This window comes from Anser cygnoides, chromosome Z (assembly GCF_040182565.1).
Source record: "Anser cygnoides isolate HZ-2024a breed goose chromosome Z, Taihu_goose_T2T_genome, whole genome shotgun sequence".
NCBI classification, from domain to species: domain Eukaryota; kingdom Metazoa; phylum Chordata; class Aves; order Anseriformes; family Anatidae; genus Anser; species Anser cygnoides.
Window position 1 is genome coordinate 34,767,476 of NC_089912.1, and position 20,953 is coordinate 34,788,428.

General features: G+C 44.3%; 1 protein-coding gene across 2 annotated transcripts; it reads right to left on the minus strand.

The window, feature by feature from the left end:
• On the minus strand, positions 1 to 19,511 carry MARCHF3 (membrane associated ring-CH-type finger 3). 2 transcript variants are annotated; one of them, XM_066988146.1, is made up of 4 exons: positions 19,342 to 19,511; positions 18,438 to 18,642; positions 5,205 to 5,414; positions 1 to 457 (listed from the first exon to the last, which is right to left on the minus strand). In XM_066988146.1, exons 1-4 carry the CDS (start codon positions 19,494 to 19,496, stop codon positions 299 to 301), a joined length of 729 nt encoding a protein of 242 aa, XP_066844247.1. In that variant the 5' UTR covers positions 19,497 to 19,511; the 3' UTR covers positions 1 to 298. The 2 variants fall into 2 exon arrangements, with proteins under 2 accessions (XP_066844247.1, XP_047907165.2); XM_048051208.2 differs by having other exon boundaries at positions 18,438 to 18,645.
• Between the last annotated feature and the right edge of the window lie 1,442 nt (positions 19,512 to 20,953).

The following is a 20,953-nucleotide window of genomic DNA, read 5'->3' on the forward strand; positions in this document are numbered from 1 at the left end:
TTTTGCATTGTTAATTATCATAGTTTAATATTTTTAAACAATAGAAAAGTTTGCATCACTTGTTGATGCAAGTATTAACACGAGCTTCCATATAGTATCTGCTAAATAAACATGTTTGGCAGCTTAGCAAATATCATATGATTGCAGCATCCATGATTTGAATTCAGACAGTGATTTCTTCCTCTGCGAAGAGTTTGTAAATCAGAACAGCACACTAGTGGGTTCTGGACAATGTCTGAGCCCAATGAGTTTGAGGAAAATATTTTTAGTGCACAGACCCAGTGCAGAAATCCCCAGATCAGACGATTGTCTCCTTTGAGTTCCTTTTGACTGATGGCAGGCCCAGCAGGGACTGCTGGTTGGAGGGAACATTGGCAGACTTCGGGATTAGGAGTATCACCCGCTGATTGGTCCGACGCCATTCGTTGTATAATCTGCAATGATATCTAAATGATACCTGCAGAGAGAAAAGAGGTGCAGTGCACTTAGAATCACTTCACTCCTCTGTGGAATCAATTAGGGTTGCAGGAGGGAAACCTTCAAGTGGGACAAAATGCATATATTGGGTGGAATAAAACTGAGCAAAAAAGTGGTTGGCAAAGATCAGACCTAACATACAGATGGCAGGTTCCCCACATATCCACGGCGGAAGAGAAAAGCAGCTTGTGCCCTACCTTCTGCTATTGCCCACCGCCCATTCCCTTTTTATAAAATTAAAAATTGGACATCCTGCCAGTATTTCCCAAGAACTAGAATTACGGGTAGCCATTTACAACCAGATGAATTTGGGTTTGAGTTTTTAAACTGACAAGAAATGGAGCTGGCTGGATGGTGAAGACTTGCAGGTAGCTAAGGTGTGCATACACTGGCAGGGTCATATGTTCTACCTTGTAATGGCTTTATTGCTGTATGCATCGAGCTCAGGGTTGCTCAGACACAGCGAGGAGTAAGCCATCTTCTCACTGTCTTAGAATTAGTGTCTCAAACGAGGTTGTCTTCTGAGTTAATTTAATCAGCTAAGCCTCAATGTGGTTCTGCTAACAGTGGAAGAGAAATGACTGCTATGGATATATGCAAGATAGCTTGGCCCGGTAATTTTTTCAAAAATAGTTTACTGCTTATTTTAGTGACAATCAATTGCAGTGAGTTAAGTCTGTGTAAGATGCTGTACATTCACAGCTTTATTAAAAGCTGTTAGCAGGCTTGGTACCTTTTGGGTGAAACATGCCAAATGACAATTACAACGTTACTGAGCTGTGGGCAGGAGAGAACTAAGCAGTGAGCGCAGAAGGAACCTTGTCTTGTTAGCTATTCTGTTTTCATGCGCAGCCTGTTATTTGTCATTAATTTTTATGCACCTGTGCCACTTCTGTGGGTCGCTGCTATTCAGAGGGTAGAAGGTGCCATGCAGATGCTGTATCTGGAGGTAACATGCTTGGTTTGCACAGGCAGATGGAAGGAACTGCTGTTTGCAGCAAAGAGTTTGCTTCCAACCAGTGTCTCTGTCAAAGGGGCTGTGCTGCTTGGTTCCCTACCCCCTGTGGCAGTGCCAGTGAGGTGTGGAGTGACTGCAAAGCCTGGTGTTTTTGTGTTAGGCACCAACATGCCTATGAATGTACTCTTCAAAATCCTTTCTTAGTGCAAAGGGGTGCTTTTAGCTAAATAAATGATTTACCATTCTATAAAATCCTACTAGGGACAGAAAAAAAAATAATTTTTTTTTTTTTTATTATATCTTTATCCAGTTGTCTGCTGTTAACAAAGGAAACCCACAGAGCTTTTGTTCAATAGCAGTTGCCCAAAGACAGCTCTTCCAACAGATGAATACATTCCCCACCTTTCGATCTCTGCTCCCCCTGAAGGTAAAGCAGCCTGCATCTTCATTTCTGTGGAACATCCTATGTGTAAGGACATGAGAAATCTCTTTTAAAAAAAGAGCTGCAGTATCAGCAGAATTCATGTGATACTTTAAAAAAAAAAAAAAAAGAAAAGAAAAGAAAAAAGAAAAAAACTGCAAAGATGAATGCCATGCAAAGTGCTGTGACAGCTTCAGAGGAGCAAGTTAGAGTTTAGGATGGGTTATCCAGTAGCATCACATCAGAGTCTTTGAGAAACAGCTACATTGTTAATCCAAGCTTTAATTGTTTGTTTGTTTAAGGCATTTTTAGAGGATATCCCAGTTAAGTTTGACAGCTTGTTTACAATGGGTTCTTGCCTGAAGGCAGTTTCCAAGTGATGTCAGCTACTCAATTTCATGGAGAGCCAGCGTTTCTCATCCTAAACACTTGCACTGGATGGGAAACTCGAGATACTGAACAAAAGCCTGTTTTCACACTGGTCCTTGCCACGCTGAAGTTCTTTGTTCACCTTTTCAATAGGATAGCAAGGGGAGATGTCTGTCTTTCTAATTTGGATTCATTTAGGCTAGCCTTTGTTTTTAACCAATGGTTATGTTCTACTGGAAGCTGCACGGCCAAATCCTATTGCACCCCAATCCCTATCGATCTTATAGAAATCAAGATTACCTAGGTGTGAGAAAGCAGAATGTGGCCCTGAATTCTTAAATAGAAATCTCCGTTTTGTCTGAAGCTTTCATCTTGGGCATAGCAGGCTATATATATATGTGGTGGTAGATCAGTTACAGTGATCAAACATGTTGGAAAAGTAACAGTATTTTTATGGAGAACTTGGCTGTTTTAGGGGAAGGGATAAAATAGCTTCTTGGATGCTAAAAACAGCATCTCTCCCATTTTCACTGGGCTACTGCGGTGTGCAAATAATCTATATGCCAGCTTTTGCCTCCAGAGAAAATAAACTGATTTATTGGAATTAAAATGAAGCTGTAGTTTTCTTAATTTTCCCAGGTCCTAGAGGAGCATTATATCACATGTTGTGTGTAATTTACCCAACAGCACTCAATATATTCCCTGTACAGCCTTAACTAAGCAAGAAGTACAGGATTCACCCATCTGCTAGGCCTTGAAAAGTAGGGAATAAAAAAAAATAAAAAATAGGGAGGGTGCTGCTGAAGCGCTCGATGGGGTTAGCACTTCTGCTGGCAGGTCAACCCTTTCCTTCAGAGTGAGGGCAGTGTGGTGCTTCCCTGTACACGCAGGCTGGGGCTTTCCTGTGTGACTGGTGCATCCCAGGCTGCTGAGCACACCGCCCGTGTGTAGAGTGCTCAGTGCTGTTTGTAAAGTAGTTGTATTAAACCTCTACCTTGCCTTTATAGCCCTGCCTTCTGATGAAGCATGTGAGAATGCGCTGGCAGCTGAGCCCGTTGGCTTACTTTACAGATGTACATAAACGTCGGCTAAACTCTTTCATCCGGTGCTAATGCTGGGAGAGAAATGAGGGCACCTTCTGTACTGTGAACAGAGCCCGAGCATCCTTCCCACCACGTCTCCCTCTGCTCTACCCACTGGATTAACTCCAGGCTGAACAGGGCGTTTACTGTGTCCTGAAAGGCCTCCTGCCTTGCTCTTGCCTGATGGACAGAGTGCCTCATTAGCCCATCCGCCTCCTGCTGGGCTGAATGGCAGGTTACAACAGAACATCTTACACAACTCAGTGGGCATTAAAGATACTGTATTTCAATTAAACCAACCGAGATATGCATTTATATCAAGCTTGCTATCAACGCATTCTCCAAGTGCCAAATAACCTTAAGGTTAATAAAGGGCATGCAGATTTCTCGCTAAACTTCTGAAGGGGGGAAGTTATAAAGTGAATAGAGGTCATTTTTACCACTACCAGTGCAATAGCAATAAATGCTGATGGTGATTACAGCTGAGATGCTCCAGAAGTATTAATGAGCAAGGCTGGATATGTCCACATGTCACAAGTAATTTAACCAAGCAAATCAGCCAAACTGCCATTTCCAACTTAAAACCATTCTGATGTTTGTGATTTATATTATATATATATTAAAAAAAAAAAAAAAAAAAAAAAAACCTGGGCAGCATTTGGATTTCTAAGGCAGTCAAGTGCTAAGGCAATTTGAGCAACCTTTGCTTGACAACCCGAAGGAAATGTCTACACACAGTGTGGCAGGAAACCTAAGCGCCCCGTCGCTGCTGGAGTAGCTGCCTTCCTGTCATAGGGCAGAGCTGCTGCTTTATGGGGAAAGGAAGCAGAAGCAAAGAAAAGTGAAACTGCAGGAGGCTGAGGCAAAACTCTGAGATTTCTCTACTACTGTGTTAAAATTAGCCTGAAGTCCTCTGTGGATGAGCTGAGGTTTTACTGTTCTGAACGAAGTGAAAGAGCTGTTACCTTTCATAGCCTTCTTGGAGCTCCTCGTTAGTTATTGGGGGGGGGATTTTTATTTGTTTCTTCCTTCTCTTTTTCAAACTTATTGATACCAATTCAAACTATTCAAACTATTCAAACAATTCAAACTGATTCAAACTATTGATACCAATGCATAGTTAATTCTCTTTTGTGTGAAAGAGATAAAAAATGTACTTGGAGGAAAGGGCAAGATGACCCAGGCCTTGGAGATGTCTAAAGGATGATTAACAGAGGAACTGCTCATCAGGAAGACTGTTCTGTTGACATTCTTGGGGGAAACATCCTGATGTATGCCCTTGAATCAATGTAACATGAATAGTTCTATCACAGCATCACAGTTGAGTGAAAAACAAAGATTATGAGTATTGTGATGTGAACTATCTGTGAACTATCCTCCTTATACAGTAAAAATCATGCCCCTAGGCTGGGAGACCCCACCCCAGCAAGGGACCCTTCCTCTCTGAGGATGCGCAGAATAACTCTGTGGTGTCAGCAGTGTGCTAATGATGTAACCACTCGGGGGCTAGGGTCTCCTACAAACATGTAAGTGTAGTGATAAGGGATTGTACAAAGAGCAGCATGGAAAATTCTTAGGTGTGCCAGCTTTGTGGGAAACCACCTGGTACCTAGACTTGCACAACTCTTCCTCTCTCCATCTTGCTATCCTCTCCAGTGTCTGGGATTTGGGAATTACTGATCTGAAATGTACAGCATCTTTCTAGCTTTCCACAGAACTTAACAGCTATGTAACCACATGATTTCTTGTAGTTGTATATTTATACCAGCACTAAGCGTAAGTGACACTTCATACAATAGTCCACCCACTCTGCAGCACTCTGTGGCAGAGGTGCAATTAATTTTCTGATTTACTCTTTCCCTCACTCCTGTGAGTTGAATATGAAACCGATACTTACTAGGGTCCAAAAGAGGTAAATAGTGAAGAGTGCGACAGTGAGTGCAATGAGGCCAACAGCTTCTAGCCTACTACTAAAGTGCAGGTGGTCCACAGCTCCTCGTAGACACAGCCAGCCAGAGATGGTTGCCAGCGGCGTTATGAACAAGAAGCACACCATGTCTCCAAAGAGAGTCCGTTTCTCATGCTGGGGGCCTGGGTTCCTCAGCCACTGCAGGCAAAACGCAGACAAAACAAGTGTCAGCAAGGGGAGCACGTGGGACCTGAGATGAGCTGCTTGCTTGTGAAACGCGGGCCTGCCCCTTCGGGAAGGGCAAACAGAGACCGCACGCGGGACAGCCTTGGCTGTCCCTAGAGAGCTCCCACCTGAAGTTATCCCTCTTGCTGAGGCACACCTCCTGCCATACGTACCCACAGCATCATTTGTGCAGCTGTAGAAAAGCTGACTTGAGAAGGGGACACGTTTCACCGAAATGTGCTGGCAAAATGCTGCCCATGGCATTTGGCTGCTGAAATGTTTCAGAAACTCCCTTCTCAACGCAGAAAGAATCACACGCTCTTCTGACAACTCCAGAGCACAGACACTGTTTGTTAGTGGTTTGTATCCTACTTTAAGATTATATTTATTTATTTTAATTCTGCTCATAATATCGGCAAAGCCATTATTAACTTGCTTTCAGGTATCTGCATGCAAGCAGAGCTGGATTCACACAAGGTTACTTTTACTAAGAGGACATTAATCTTGCAGAACAGAGTGCCTGAAAGTCAACTGCTGGAGTGAAGGCTGATTGAACAGCTATCAATCCTGCATGCCCCTGTTTCTATAAACAGGATTTCAGGTCACAGAGGTGAAGGAAGTTCAGCCTACAACAGCACACCAAGCTCTTTTAATATAAAAACCTCATCACTTAAGTCAATCTTTAAACAGGATGACTACCAAGCCATGCAACTTTTTGCTGTGGAAAGGTGAAGGATTTGGGCAGATCGTCGCACTCCTGCCAGCAGTGCTCCCGTTCTCTGCTGTCAGTGCAACAGAAAAGCCACGTTGGCTGCAGCAAGGATGCTCACCTAGGCATCCCACCTGTTCTTTTCAAACTCCGCTTCATCTTCTCCTGCTTTGCCTGCTCCAGGAAAACAAACGCAGCACTTCTCTCTCCATCTTAATACGGGGTAAAACCACTGTCAGGAAATCAATTGCAACCAGGAGCAGGAAGCCACTGGCTCTAGCCCAGCACTATCAGGATAGGCCCAAATCACCAGACAAGTTTGTCTTGGCCTCACCGTCTCTCAGATGGAAATACACAGTGACTACTTCACAAAATTTGTGAGGTTTCACTGCAACACAGTAACACAGTGGCCTACATCCATTTCAAGTATGACTCAGGAATTCAGGAGAACATAAAAATAAATTAAAAAAAAAAACAGTAACTATTTTTTTTCTTGATTTGCCTTTTAAAATCCTAACAAAGTGTGAAGTGCCTTGTAACTACTTTGTATGACTATAAGCTTCTGCAAGAGGGTGCAAGGGAAGACGCTATTTAAAGAGGGAGGCTGAACGATGATCCTTCCCTTCCAAGCAGAGTCTAAACCCGAAGATGAACAAGAACACCCAAATGCCAGGAGCAAGGGCTGATGCCAACCAGCAGCAGAGTGCCCATCCGTCCGCTCACATGCTCCCACCCCAGGAGGATGGGACAGAGGGCAAAGGTCTTGCAAGCAGAGCTTGCCTCAGCAGGGCTTGCACAAAGTGAGGAGACTTAGCTTTACACTCGAACAGGTTGTCATTTTACTGTAAATTTACAGAGAATACCGTAAAGTCACGTGTGAAAGGCTCGCAGCCACTTTCCTCAGAGTCTTCATTTCATTTACTGAAAAACACTCCCAGGGGCGTATGCTTCACTGTTCCAGGTTATATTTGGATGCTTCTAGACATGACTGATTGCAACCTTCACCTTGTTCAATTTCCATGAATCCCCGTAATGAGAAACCACCAGGAAAATGAGAGGAACTGAAAGTGCCTGGCAGTGGGGATTCTGCTTTTAAAGGCGACTGCCAAAAGGGTTTTCAAAACATATTTGTTTAAAAGATGACCTGCCAGAGAACTGCTGAGCACCTGCACTTCTCCTTCACCTCAGTGGGAACTGCAGGTGTTCACTGCTTTCCCAAGGCAAGCCTTAAAAACCAGGAGCTCCACAGCTCAGCACCGTGCGTCCTGTCAGCTGGGTGGCGAAGAAGACAGGGCAACATCCCTGAGCCCTTTTAGCGCAGGTGACACCCTTGGACCACCACAGTCTGTGCCCTGAGGTATCCAGGTGGCTCAGCTAGAAAGGAAATGCTGCACCTGAGAGACACCCAAGAACAAGTACACACAAGGAATAATGCACGAGGGCGTTGTTGTCATCTCCCACTCCATGACTTTCACAAGATACAGTAGAAGGCACTGGGATTGAGACGGTATTTTATGGTGTTCCGATTACTGTGATCAAAAGCTTGAGCAGATAAAAAGCAGCCTGAGCATGCTTCACAGGCTGATGTCTTCAGGCGCTGTTTCTCTCTTGTCTGACCCACATGAACAAAGAATTAAACCTAAGCAATTCAGATATTAGATGAGGCCAGGACAGACAAAAGTAGTATTAAATAATAAATTAAAAAATAAAATGAAATTTTTACAGTCTAACCTTAAAAGCTGGTGTAATTTCACTAGCTATTTCTGAAATGGAAGTCAAAAGCAATGAATAAGTAACTTCAATGGGTATATGGATTTCAGTCACAGCATGTATTTTTCTCCTGAAGTAGCATACACATGTTTCTGAATATGCTCCTGTTTAGATTCTAGGTTTCAGTCTTCTGTTTTGGAAATGTGCACTGTCAAGTTACTTTATAGCTAAGAAGCCAAGTCAGCAAATCCTTTTGTGAAACTGAAACTCAGACAATGATTCCAGCAAAGTGCTGAGCTGATTAATTAGCATGGCAGTACAGGAGGGACTACCGCACTGGCAAAGAATAAGATGTAAGGCCGGATGCCACTGTCAGACCCGCACTGTGGTACTCTGAAATGTATTATATTAAAACGTGTCAATGTACTCAATTAATTCTGCAATAAATTGAGACCACGAGCAATAATTTCCATTTCTGAAAAGCAAGACAGCTCATAAAAAGGGTCACATTTGAAACAAAATACTGGCCTAGCTGGCAAGGCATTTTTTCGGTAAGTGCCATCTTAAAGTGAACATCGATTACTGTTCCAGATACACAGGCAGAGAACTATGGGGAGGTTTTGTTGAAATGACCCAAGATCGTTTGTCCCAACGCTGGGGAAAGGGCAATTCCTGTACGGGAGCAGCAGCAAATAGCCTGGGCAAGGCCACAGCTTCAGCCATGCAGCTCCTTGCTACGAGGAAGTAGCAAGGAAGCTCCTCCGAGATGCACTGGTGATGGTCTCCTGTGTTCAAGAAAGAATCACTTCAGCTGGTACAGAGAAGGGGCACCAAGAAAACCGAGAGCCCATTCTGCAAGAGCTGACTTTAAAAGTTTGACTCGTTTACCCCAGCAAGATCATGCTCTGTAAGTACACCTTGGGGACAGCCAGAAAACGGGAGAACAGATGGGGGACATCAGTGAAGGAGAAGTGCTACTTAAGCTAATAGACAATGCTGGCTTAAGAACAAATGACTAACAATTGGCCATAAATAAATTTAGGGTAAGAGTCGGAAAAAAATTCCCAGCCTTCAGAGGATCCAGTTCTGGAAGAGCCTCTCTAAGAGTGGTATAGGCTAAAACTCCACAGTTAATGAAAGAACTTTTGAAAAGGATGCTCGATGTACGGCATTTGGAATAGGAAACACCACTAGCACATCCAAGGCACCTTCATCTCACACTCTGACATGCGTAGTACACTTAGAAGGATCTGTTGCAGTTACATCGCAAAGCAGTGTTGAATTTAAATGATTACCTACTCCAGAAAGATAAAACAGAGCTCCTGAACTTCATCAGTCTCTGTGCTTCTTCCAATTGAATGGCAGCTGCAGCTCTGGGGAACTTTATATGGATTGTCAGCAGTCCCTGGAAGACTTTCGGTCTGTGTGCCAATTACTGGCTTCCAAAATTTCACCTGATATTTAAAACTGCACACAAAGCCAGATCTGTCCCCAAACCCCTTTCAACATGAATATACTGAGATGTTTACTTGACATTGTCAAACAAATTGAAACTTCAGGCCCCTGAGATGAGCAAATGCGCTCAGTTTCTTTTTAACTGGTTTATTTCATCATGTCTAAGCAAACATAACAAACCAGAGAAATGCTTATCTGAGATGTGAGACAAGCCGAGGCATGTGTGTGATGTGACAGAAAAGTGAAGTCTTCCATTCAAAGAAGGAAATAATCAGAACAAGCAGCAACTGAGGACCAGACACCTTCGAGAGGCTCTGGCTGGGAATTTATCAACCTAACGAAAATGAGTTGCCAGCAGGAAGCTGCTCCAAAACACCTCCAGAAGTCTGAGCTATTTCACCACTGCCAAAGGCCAAATTCTAGAAGCGCTCACTTCATAGATCTAACTTCAATTAAATGACTCACAAAAACTAAGCGAAGTACGTGCACAGTGTTTTCTGGATCAGATCCTAAGGCTACAATCAGTTTCTACTGAGAAGCCCTTTTTAGTTCAATACGTTCTGTTTGGAAAATTGATTTTACATAAATACTGCTTGAATTATACCAGCAACAAAGGAGATTCTGCAGAATATGAAGAAAATCCATCACACTGCTTTTTAGTTAAAGGTATTTAAATTGTTACCACAGACGAAGCAGGGGGAGGAGACAGGAAGGAATTGTCTTCCCTAAATGTGTTTCCCTTTGAACTAAAAATAGCTTATTACACATCAAACATGTCACTTCATTTCATTCTTTTCATGCTGATAGCCCTGCAGTGAATCTCGACAAAAGCAGCCTGTAAACAAGCAAAACTGCCAGTAATCATTGTCATTTCTGGTTTCATTCCTGCAATGACCAATAAGAGCATTTTCCTTTAGGCTTTAAGCCAAGAAAGGCTGATATTGCCTGTTTTTTTGAGAGCATTTCTTTTGGATGAAAGATGTTTTAACAGACCAAGAGGACCGCTTATTGACCAAAAAAACCACACATAATAATTACACCTGAACAGGTAGTTTTGTTCAAATATTTACTTGAAAAATTCTAAGTTTTTTTTTTTTTTGAAATGTTTTGAAACTAAGCTTACTGGAATGTAACTCAAAATAAAGTCTCTCAGAACAGAATGGTACGTATGTTCATTTCCAGTGCAATGAAACACTTTGGTTAACTCAGAACTTTTCTAGGTTAATGTTTTGCCAAGGAAAGCAAATATATGACTGCTACATTTTCATTGGAAAAAAACAAAACAAAACAAAACTTAAATTTCAGTTTTGAGTTTTCCTGCTCAGATCAGATATTCAGTTACTAGCACAGCATTATTGTCGTCAGTGAGCTGCCTTTGGAAAAGTCGTGGTGATAACTGACGGAAATGCTCCTTTAGTCCCAGAGTCTAGATTTTCTAGCTTTCTGACAGTTAGAAACTAAAGATCTGAGCTCTGTTATCTTTGCTATGCTAGTGCTATGGCCTGTTCATAACTGAGTCTGCACTTAACCCTCATTTTAAATAAAGTTCCAGGGAGTATTTTCATTGTTGATGTCCAAAAAAGCCAAAGCTACTATGTGAAATACCAAAATAATTTCACTTGCATGTTTTTTTAAGTGGAGAGAGTAGAGTGTTTATTATAAAGATGGTCTAGGATACATTTTTTTGCTGTTGCTGTTTTGAAAAAAACAATATGCCACAGTGCAAACGAGAACCAACACTAGGCTGAAAGTAAGCAAGCAGTGTGCTGCAGGTTGTTGCTATCACACTACAACAGATTCTGCCACCTAGACCTCGGGTAGCCTGCAAGCTGAAAAGCAGATGTTTGATACACAGCGCTCCACCAAGCTGTGGAGCTGGCAGTGGCTGGTAAACGTGGTGTTCAGTTTCTGGATTATACAACGTTAATATCTAAAAACATGATTAGTAACTATATGATAGTTAAAACAAACAACAGAGCTTGCTGTGTTGCAAAAAAATCTATGAAACTTCTTGCAGGTCCAATTAAATGATATTGAATCCTTTAATATTAGTCTGGCTTACTGCTGGTCAGTTTTCCAGTTACCCACTTCTAGTTTATATTTCAGGTGATACTTCTAACAGGTAAAAGTTTTCAAGATACGTCAAGAAAAAAGGTTTTGGGGAACTCTGGGAGAAGTAGTTATTTCCTTTTATCTGTACGTTTTGCAAAGCCACCATTCTATTTTTGGATGAATGCCTTCCCAATTAGCCAAAAAAATGTATGCATTCAAGAAAAATCAATCAACAAAAATCACGTTTTTGCATTTTAAATACAAAGCAAGGCAGATTTGCTATCTGCAACACAAAGTTCAATACACTACAAATACCTTGATCTACAAGGTCAAATATACGGAAACTAATGATCCAATAAAAGCTTGTTAGCCCTCCCAAAAGTCAGACACACTGAAATTTTTCATCTTAGCAATTTTTTCACTAGAAGAAGCAACCTCTTGGCTGGCTCCTGGTGGTAGGAAATGCTACCTGCAGGACAGAGATGATAACCCCGCAGCCTAGAACTGCATTAGAGAATCACAATGTCCACAGAGAAGTCACCAATACCATAATCCGAAACACAAAGAGCTCTACCTTTAAAAAATCACAGTATCTTCCCTCATTTTAACTAGTCCTGAAAGAACAGTGATTGGCCTTTTCCACGGCAGCTATTTCCTCTCTGATTGTTCATTTACTTTCTCCTAGGAACTTTCCTCAACCCTTGATCACTGGTCCTTTAAATTTAGCAAAGAGCAGTTACAGATGTGACCCACAATCTGCTTGCTGGTAAATAATTTTTGCTTTTCTTCCTCAAGGTTTGGGTTTTGTTTTCTTTTGTGTTTGGCAGGAGAGTTGCTTTTGTTTGCATTCTTGCTCCCAGAACTATGAGAAAGATTTGTGCTTGGGAAAAGTGAAGCACTGTTGCCAAACTTTTCTGTAAAGAACATAAAATAACTACTTTGCTTCTCTTTATAGGACTTTATGAAGCTTTCTGCAGCTTGTTTTGGTCCTTGGACTTTTCCCCACTAGGAATGAATACAGAAGGGTATTCTAGGTGCAAAAAGTCACTCTTGAACAGCTCAGCTTTTAAAAATTGTGTGTGTCATTGGGTTAACTGTTATTTCTTTTTGTAACATGTAAACACATTTCTGCTAGAAATCTGCAAGGCTGCTTCAAATTCTTCCCATGTGACTTGGATCTCAAGGGGTTCTTTTTGCAGCTGAGGACTAGAAGGTACAAAAGCTTCTCCACCAGTTTGCCCTTTTTGGGTCAAGACAAGAGGCAAGATGTATATACGTATGTATGCTAGTCAGTTAGAGAGTCCCTTGCAACACCCTCTGGATCTTCACGGACTCTCTTTTCCAAAGTGCTAGTGCTGTCCCAGTGCCCATTTGTTTAAGTTGGTGTAATTTTTTTTTCTTTCTTTTTTTTTTTTTTCTGGCTAGCCTCTCTTTCCAACATTTTTTTTTTTTTTTAGTTGCTCATGGGCACTTTCCCTGTCGCCAGTGCTTCTGTACTCCATTGCCATCTTTGCAATGTGCTCCAGCGATCCCGAGTGCATCCTCTATTACTTTCAGAAGCAGGTGATGCACCTATCTGCTCCTGGCATGAACATGCTGCACAGACAGCCACAGCTCCTCTGTGCTCTGAGATTTATGGAAGACATCCCTGCTGGTGACTACGCCAAGTTACCATTTTCCTTCTGGCTTTGAGAGCAACCCTTCTACAAACTACATGCAGCAAATCTGGTGTGTCTTCATCATTATTTAATGTAATCGATTGTTAACGACGTGCTTCACTGAGTAGTGGAGGGAAAAGTAAGTGAAAAGAAACCCAACAGATAAAAAGAGCATGACTCAGAGCCTTGCACGAAAAGTAAATTCAGATTTCAGCGTACAGCTCCTGGAAGTTTTAAATTATAATGCAAGTTCTTCTTAACCACTTCCCCTCTTTCTTTTTCTTTTCTAGTATGAGCTCCAAAGGCAGAAATAGATTAGGGAAAAAACTGTAGTTAATTTCTACTCTTTATTGTGATGTTTGTCCTGACTATTCATTCTTTCATGCTGTTTTGCTGAAGAGTTTTGTGTTGTTAATGAAATGCTTTTTGTTCTCTTGTTTGTTTGGAAAAAAAAAAAAAAAGGAAAAAAGAAATGAAGAACCAATAGATACCAAATGGATTGGCCTTATTGAAAGAATAATGTAAAAGTGAAAGGTTTATAAAATCACCAACTGAAACTGCTGTAATTTGATTTCAATGTGTTTGTTTTGAGACCCTTCTAGGTGTGTCACAAGGCATATCAGGTCTATCCATATCAATCCCAGTATCAGACTTCTTTCCTCCAGCATCTGGGGTTTCAGCTACTTTATCCTAGGTGCTCTGTGACAAATGTGCTAGGCTCCCACTGTCACTGAGGAGACAAGGACACTGGGGAAAAGTAGGGCTACTCAGCAGTAGCTGCTTATTGTTCAAAGATTCATCATCCCCAGGCATATGCCCAACATAAGACTTTCATGTGCGCAAGCTGACATGCCGTAGACCTCTTGTTTCCAGCAGACTGCAGAGGCAGAGGTGCTGCACATCTAGTATGTGGTAGAATAGGTGGGATCAGATCTTTCCGGTAACAAGCCGTACGTTTTGAATTGAATTTTGCAGTATCACAAGGGACTGAGGAGAATGTGCACGTACTGGAAACGTGTAAATTGACAACATATGTTGGATTACGGGCAAATAGACTGTAGTGCAGTGGATGACTACAAACAATCTAAAAGAGGAGCTCTGAAATCAAGAGAAATGCCTAGACTTGCTAAATTGATGCTTGCCAAGTGCCTGAACAGCAGCAAGTGGTCTAGCAAAAACATGACTAAATGGCAGCTCCAAAGAGGATATGGAAAGTTTGTGCTACAGCAGATTACCTCTGCTTGAGGTAATTGAGGTTATTTCAGTTTTCTCAATGCCAGAGCTTGCTGGGTGCCCTCTCCAGAAGGGAAATGAACAAAATAACCCAGTGACCTTTAGCCTGAAAAAGCGCTTTTTCTATCAAACTCCATCTCCTACTTCGTCCATTTTAACAATGTACCAAGTTCTCCAATGTACGAAGAACTTAACATTTTAACATTGTACCAAGAACTCCTTCAGGCTGACCAACCTTTGACAAACACCTGCAGAGGAGATGAAATGTGTGCATTTCCCTGGTGTGTGCTTCTTTCACTTGGTGAAGACCAATACACAGAGCGCTTCCACCCAATGCAGCAGGGGGTAAAAGACAAAAACAAGAGGATGGCAGAGAGGTATAAAAACAAATTCATTTGTTTTCCTCCTGTTTTAGTCCATTTGTCCCAGCATCAGAGAAAGACAAAGGACCATAGCTTGCACATGCTACTACCCAGAATCATGACACAATGACTTGGGGCACAAAAGATGGGTGGCAAGGAACAAATTGCTGTCCTTGGATGCTATAGGTGCAGCCAATCCACACCATAAAACTAAATCCGTTGTTCAGAAACACGTTTCTTCTGGCAAAAAGAATCTGGGTTAAAATAAGAAGAGGTCAAGGAATGCATGAAACTTCACAATGAGAAGGTTGGATGGATCAGCCTGACACTGGTTCCTGCCTGTCTGGTGCAGGCTGTGGGCTTCAGCAGATAGCACACCTATGGGGAGATGTTTCACCCCCAGACAACAGAAGCATGCCATATGTCACAGACAAAGGAATGTCACCAAGGAGAAGTACATAGTTTGAAACTTAGTTGACCAAAAAGAAGCTCATGGTGGAGAAAAGATACAAGAGATAAAAGAGGAAATGAAGGTCAAAATCAAAGCTATTTTACCTCTGCTTTTGTTTGTAACAAAAAGCCAGGAAAAAAACAACAGCAATAACAACAACAAAACAGGCTGCTGCCCACAATGTAAGCTGAGGAGAGAAAGCAAAGCTGGATCCCTGCATTTGTGCATCCTGTGCATGAAGTGTGCAGGAGGCAGGATACAGTTGTAGAGATCTCTCCCCTCTATCTGAGCTAAAGATCTCCAGTTTGAGCACATGGGCCCACACCCTTAGAGTGAACCCGGGCAATTGCTTAAAAGAAGGTAAAAAGCCATCTTGCAATAAATTTTCATGGAGTACTTGCTCTCGTTTCATAATGAACTAATGACAAATTGACAGCATGGGTGAGGGAGAAATGGAATGGGTTCACTAACCTGCTCTGACCAAGTCATTAAGCGCAGCAAGAAATCCTCTGCTGTTTCCATAATAATGTACACAGGGGAGGGAGGAATATGGCTGAACAAGCAGCCCTGCCACTTACTGCTCACTTCATTTCAAGCCCACTACTGATGCAGCATCTCTTGGGTGCTAACAGCATGAATGCCTGTCAGATATGACATTTCTGGATAAAGCCAGTAAAGTAACTCAATTTGGTTCCACTGAGATTTCCTTCACACTCATGGCTAAGCCCCATAGGAGATAGTGATCAAGCCAATTAAAGGGGTAAGGAGAAATAATAGCGTTTATTGTTGTTGTTGTTTTGTTTGTTTGTTTGTTTTTGTTTTGTTTTGTTTTCCCCATTTAAGAAAGTGAGTAGTATTTCTCTGAACAGGCAGAAGTATTTTTTTTTTCCTGATGGAAAAACTCTAAATCTCTAGCAGAAAACACAAATATGATGATAGATTGCTTCAAGCATTTTTATACTACTTGTCGCTGACCAATGGATGGGATACAGTCTCCGCATGACATATGACCTGCTGAGGAATTACTGGATAAGCATGTATTGGCTACGCTCTACAAATGGCTTTATGAGTATAATAGCCCCTCTTGACCTCCCAAAATGCATTGGTAAACTCATCTTTCACCTCCACTGAAAGGACCATTTACCATTTCCATTATCTAGTTGAGAGGAACATTTGGAGAACTAATTATCTTACTAAGTGAAGAGAACTTTGACTCTGGTATTGCCTCACACTGTCAGCTGTGCCAGCACCTCGCAGGAGGGGAACAGCTCTAGGGAGCTGATGATACTTGCCTGATTTGTCATCCCCTCAGACAAACACAACCCTTTATCGGCACTTGATGGAGTTAGAAGCAGGTGGTCACTCTGGCTTGTCTCTAGTCCAAACATTACAGCAGGTTTTTGTGAAAATTTGTCCTGCTGCATCTGATAATCCTCCCCCCATGCCTCGCTACCCCAGGTGATACAGGGAGATAGACAGGACAGTGCTCTTAGGGCACAGGCAATGACAGAATCTGGCAACTTGCATCTGGTTTACTTGTGCTTTGGGAACTTCCAGATCTGCTGTAACTGTTTGCATGGGGAGGTTTTGGGATTTCAAAGCACTGTGCATTAAATTAGTACAAACTTTAAGTACAAATCTAAATTATAGCAAAAGAAATCAAAAAGTTTGGCTGATGTCTTTCTGCTTAGATTTGTCCCATTACTCCTTATCTCTGCTGCTCTCAGCTTTAAAAGTATAAATCCGATTCCCTTCTAAATCAAAAAAGTACTCCTTCTACAAGACTGCAAAGGACTTTAAAAGAGTGAGTTGCTGTCATATTACAAGCTTTTCTGCAACAGCACGTAATTGTTATCGACTGTGTTAAAATACTGTGGATGTGGTAGCTGAGAAGCAAGAAAGGATTAGGTAGTAAAGAGAAAAACATCAATTAACAATGAGTACCATGTTTCAGAATTGTTTCTGCACCTGCTTCTCATTTATCCTCAGCTGAGAAACAAAAGGCAGGTTTTAGTTATTGCTATTATATATATATACACATAATATATAGATCATATAATGTATATAATATACAATATAGAATGTACATTATATCAGATTATAATATTATTGCTCTTTTGGCAAAAGAGAGGCTCCCTTCAGCAGGGAGCAATCAAGCGACCGGACTCCCCCAGCCTGGGCAGGGTTGGCTTTTGCCTTCAACATCTTCAGTACCCATTAGCCCAGAGAAATGTCACACCCCATTTGTGCAGAGGAAGCCTCTCAAGCAGCCCTTGTGAGGGCATAGCCTAAAGAAGGCGGACTCCAAAATCAAACCGCTCTGCACTGTCTCAGCGTTGTTTGTTTTGCAGTTGGTATTATCCTGTATCCTCTGACCCATGAGTGAGGGCGAAACACGATGCCCTCTCTCCCTTATTTTTAATAGCCTGTCTCCTTCAACAGCTCTGCTACAGGTTACAGTAACAATGAAGGAGGACACGCTTAGCATGTGAGCACCTGCATCACTAACTGCTACAGCAAGATGCTTCTCATTACTTCTGAAAAATGTTACTCTTTGCAATTCACTTTTAATTCCAACACAAACCATAAATTTTACCTTTTTTTTTTTTCCCCCCCAAAGCAAAATAAAGGAGAAAGATCATTAACAATGTAAAGATAATGATCTTGGCTTCTATTTCTTTTTTTTTTTCTTCTTTTTTCTTTTTTTTTCCCTGGGGGTACAAAAAAAAAGCTGGCAAATTTCATGCAGCCACTAAAGCATCTATAGTTGGCCCATAACTGAATTTTAATTGATAAGGGAGAAACAATTGCCCAATTCACTGTCTGGTCTGGTACACAGGCAAGAGGAGGCCAAAAGGTCATTCAAGAGCGGCTGGAGATGCCAGACACTGAGCAAAACCAATTCCTTCTTGTGGGCTTGACACAGAGGCTAGGTTTATAAGGCTCTTTGGTTTGTTTTCCCTCTCTCAAAAGCAAACAAAATAAAACAAAAAATAGTTCCTGGCCTATATTAAATGTTCTGAATAATGATGTTGTCGAGCAGTAACTACTGCTTTGTAGTGACACACCTCTCCTCCATCCTCTATTGAGCTCCTGGTGCACTACGTATCCCCTGCACACTGCTCCCCAGACCTCTGCTTCTGTTTACAGTGAAGCAAAAACATCATTCCCGTTCTTTTCGCTTGTTTCGATTTTGTTGGAAACACGGGTTTTGCTGTTCCTGCCCTTTCCTTGAGCTCCCACTGCTGCCTTGCAAAGCCCCAAACTGACAGCTTGCCCTTGTTTCGGCGGAGGCTTCGTGATGCCTACGTAAAAGCGGACAGGGCTCACTCACTGAGCTCTGGGGGACGTGCCCCGAGTACTGACCTCTACCAGCGGCCTGGGTTTGCGCTCCACTGCAAACCTGAAGTGGCAGAGCTCACAGTAGCTGGTGTTTGAGGACGACAGCCAGTGCTCCAGGCAGCTGCGGTGGATAGTCCCCAGGGTCCCCGTGCACTCGCAGGGGGAGAGCAGGTCTTCCTGGCTGCTGCCCTCGTGGCAGATCCTGCACATTGGCCGGTCATTGAAGGGGCTGCTGGAGGAGAAGGGAGAAGCCGCCGGTCAGCACGCAGGGCCGTGATCTGGAGTGTCCCTCTTCCTGCGTGCGTCACTAACTCACAAGGCAGGAAACTTCTGTGGCATGTGTGCTGTGCTCTGTAGTCAGCACAGCAGGCTGCTAGGCTAGAGACCGAAGGCACTTTGATAAGCTCGTTTAAAGCACCTCCTCGGTGGGGCTAAAAACGTGGAGGAGGAAAAAAGGAAAAAAAAACATGCAGAAGAGGGCAGGTGAGTGCAGGGTGCCTCTGTAGCGCCGCATTTCTCACCTCCTTGCAACAGCAGAGGAGCTTCAGGAAATCCCCAAACCCATCAGGTAAGTTCCACGGGCTGGCGATGATCCGCAACACCTCCTCAGAGCCAGCCGACCCCAGGCACCACAAGCGGCCAGCACCGAGGGCCTGGGGGGCCGGGGCGGGCGGCACGGCGCCCTGCGACCCCCCGAGCAGCGCGGGGACAGCCTCGCACCCCTCTGCGGGACAGCCCCCGACGGCTGCCGGGGGGGAAAGAGGGGGGCGGCGCGGAGCCGCGCCCCGGGGGCGCGCACGAAGGTTGGGAGGGGGGGGTCGAAAAGTTGCTGCCGGCTCCACCAGCGACCCCGCTCGCCGCCCTTGGGGCCGGGGCCGCGCACCCGCTACCGACCCCCGCACGTCCCCCCGCTTTGCGCCCCCCTTACCTGTTCGCGGCGAGGCTCCGCACGGCGGAGGAGAGCAGCAGCTGCCCGTCCTTGGCCGACACCTGCATGACATGCCGCGGGGGGCCGCCGCCGTGGGGCTCGGCGGGGCTCGGCGGGGGGGCGGCGGGCGGGCGGCTGCCGCTGCTGCTCGTCATGGCGGCCCCCGCCCGCGGAGGGGGGCGGCGGGCGGGGGCAGCGGGCGGGGGCTCGGCTCCGCTTCGCCCCGAGGGCCCCCGGCGCCAGAAGGCAGCGGGGAGGCCGGGCTGCCCCCGCCCGCCGACCCCTCCCCGAGCGCCGCCGGGGGGCTCCGGGACCCCCCATGCGCTGCCCGCACACGGACGGAGCCGGGCGGCGGGGGCTCGGCTCGGGAGGGAGCCCGGAGCAGGCTCGTGTCACGCAGAGCCGCCTCCTACCAGCCTGCGTGCGGACACAACTTGTGCCGGGAGGGAGCTGAGGTGGAAATCTCCGCTCGCCTGCGGTGCTCTTCGGCGGCACCAGCTGCGGCACCGGGAGCAACAGGCTGCGTGCCCCCGGGCCCCCTTCCCAGCCCGCAAACCCCCGCACAGCACGGATAAACCCTGCCCGAGGGGAACGCGTGGCCGCGGTCACGCGTGAGTGCTGTGCACTGCCACTGCGATGCTCACGTACCCACGGCAGGCGTGTTTCTGTCTGCACCGCGCTTAACACACCCTCCCCCCCCCGCTTCCCCCGAAAGCCTGGGAGACCACAGCACCAGGAAGACCACCATAGGAAGAAACGTCTTCAAAACCTAAACAGAGCGCCCTCTCTAAACAGAGGTGTTTAATAGAAATCTCGCAATGCGAGCAAGTGGCGCTGCCCTGGAGGATGCTGAGTGGGTGTCGGTGAGACTTTGGAGCCCCGCGAGGCTGTCATGGGGACGCTGGACCACTTGTACGATTTCACGTGGGGACTCGGATTCTTAAAAGGTGTCTAAAATAGGAAAAGGCCTGGGAATGTGTTCATTTTGTGGCGTTGCTCTGGCTGTTTTCGGACCATGAATACCCCAGAGAGCAAACTGGAGGCTGATGAGCCGTCTTACGGTGCATGTAATGTTGAGAGAACAGGGAAGGAAGGAAATCAGACTCTGGCCCTCATTTAAAATGAAAATGAGGCAAATGGCTGATTTCAAAACCATTAAACCATAAAAGATGCAGACTTCATAAGAGCCATGGACTCTCCAAGGAGCACAGAGGGACATGAATATCAGCAACGTTTTCATTTTAAAATCCTTGCTGAGACTGTTCAACAAGAATATTCAGCAGCTGAGTAGCTGCTTCATTAAGCCTAAAAAGCTCAGGCATCACCATGCTTACAGACCCATGCTACACCTTTCTATGTCTTTTCTGGATGCTTCACTGACCTCATTAAGTGTAACAGCGGGTTTACCATTGCGTGTAAAGTGACCATCCGAGCCTTTACAAACACATGCATCAGCCCCTTGATGAGTTCAAGGGCATTTGCTGAAGCATCAGATGATGCAGCTAAATGCAGAGCTTTGGAGCACATGTAATGTCGCCATGTTGCAGCAATGATGTTAATTCAAATTTCTGGGTACAGTACTGCATTGATATCCCACTTTGGTAGAACAAAT

Coding starts and splice junctions, on each gene's coding strand:
- MARCHF3 (XM_048051208.2), bottom strand. CDS start 19,496: ATGACGAGCAGCAGCGGCAGCCGCCCGCCCGCCGCCCCCCCGCCGAGC. Junction 18,646..19,341: donor CGGAGCCTCGCCGCGAACAG/GTAAGGGGGGCG, acceptor CTTCTCCTCCAG/CAGCCCCTTCAATGACCGGC. Junction 5,415..18,437: donor AACCCAGGCCGCTGGTAGAG/GTCAGTACTCGG, acceptor TTTTGCCTGCAG/TGGCTGAGGAACCCAGGCCC.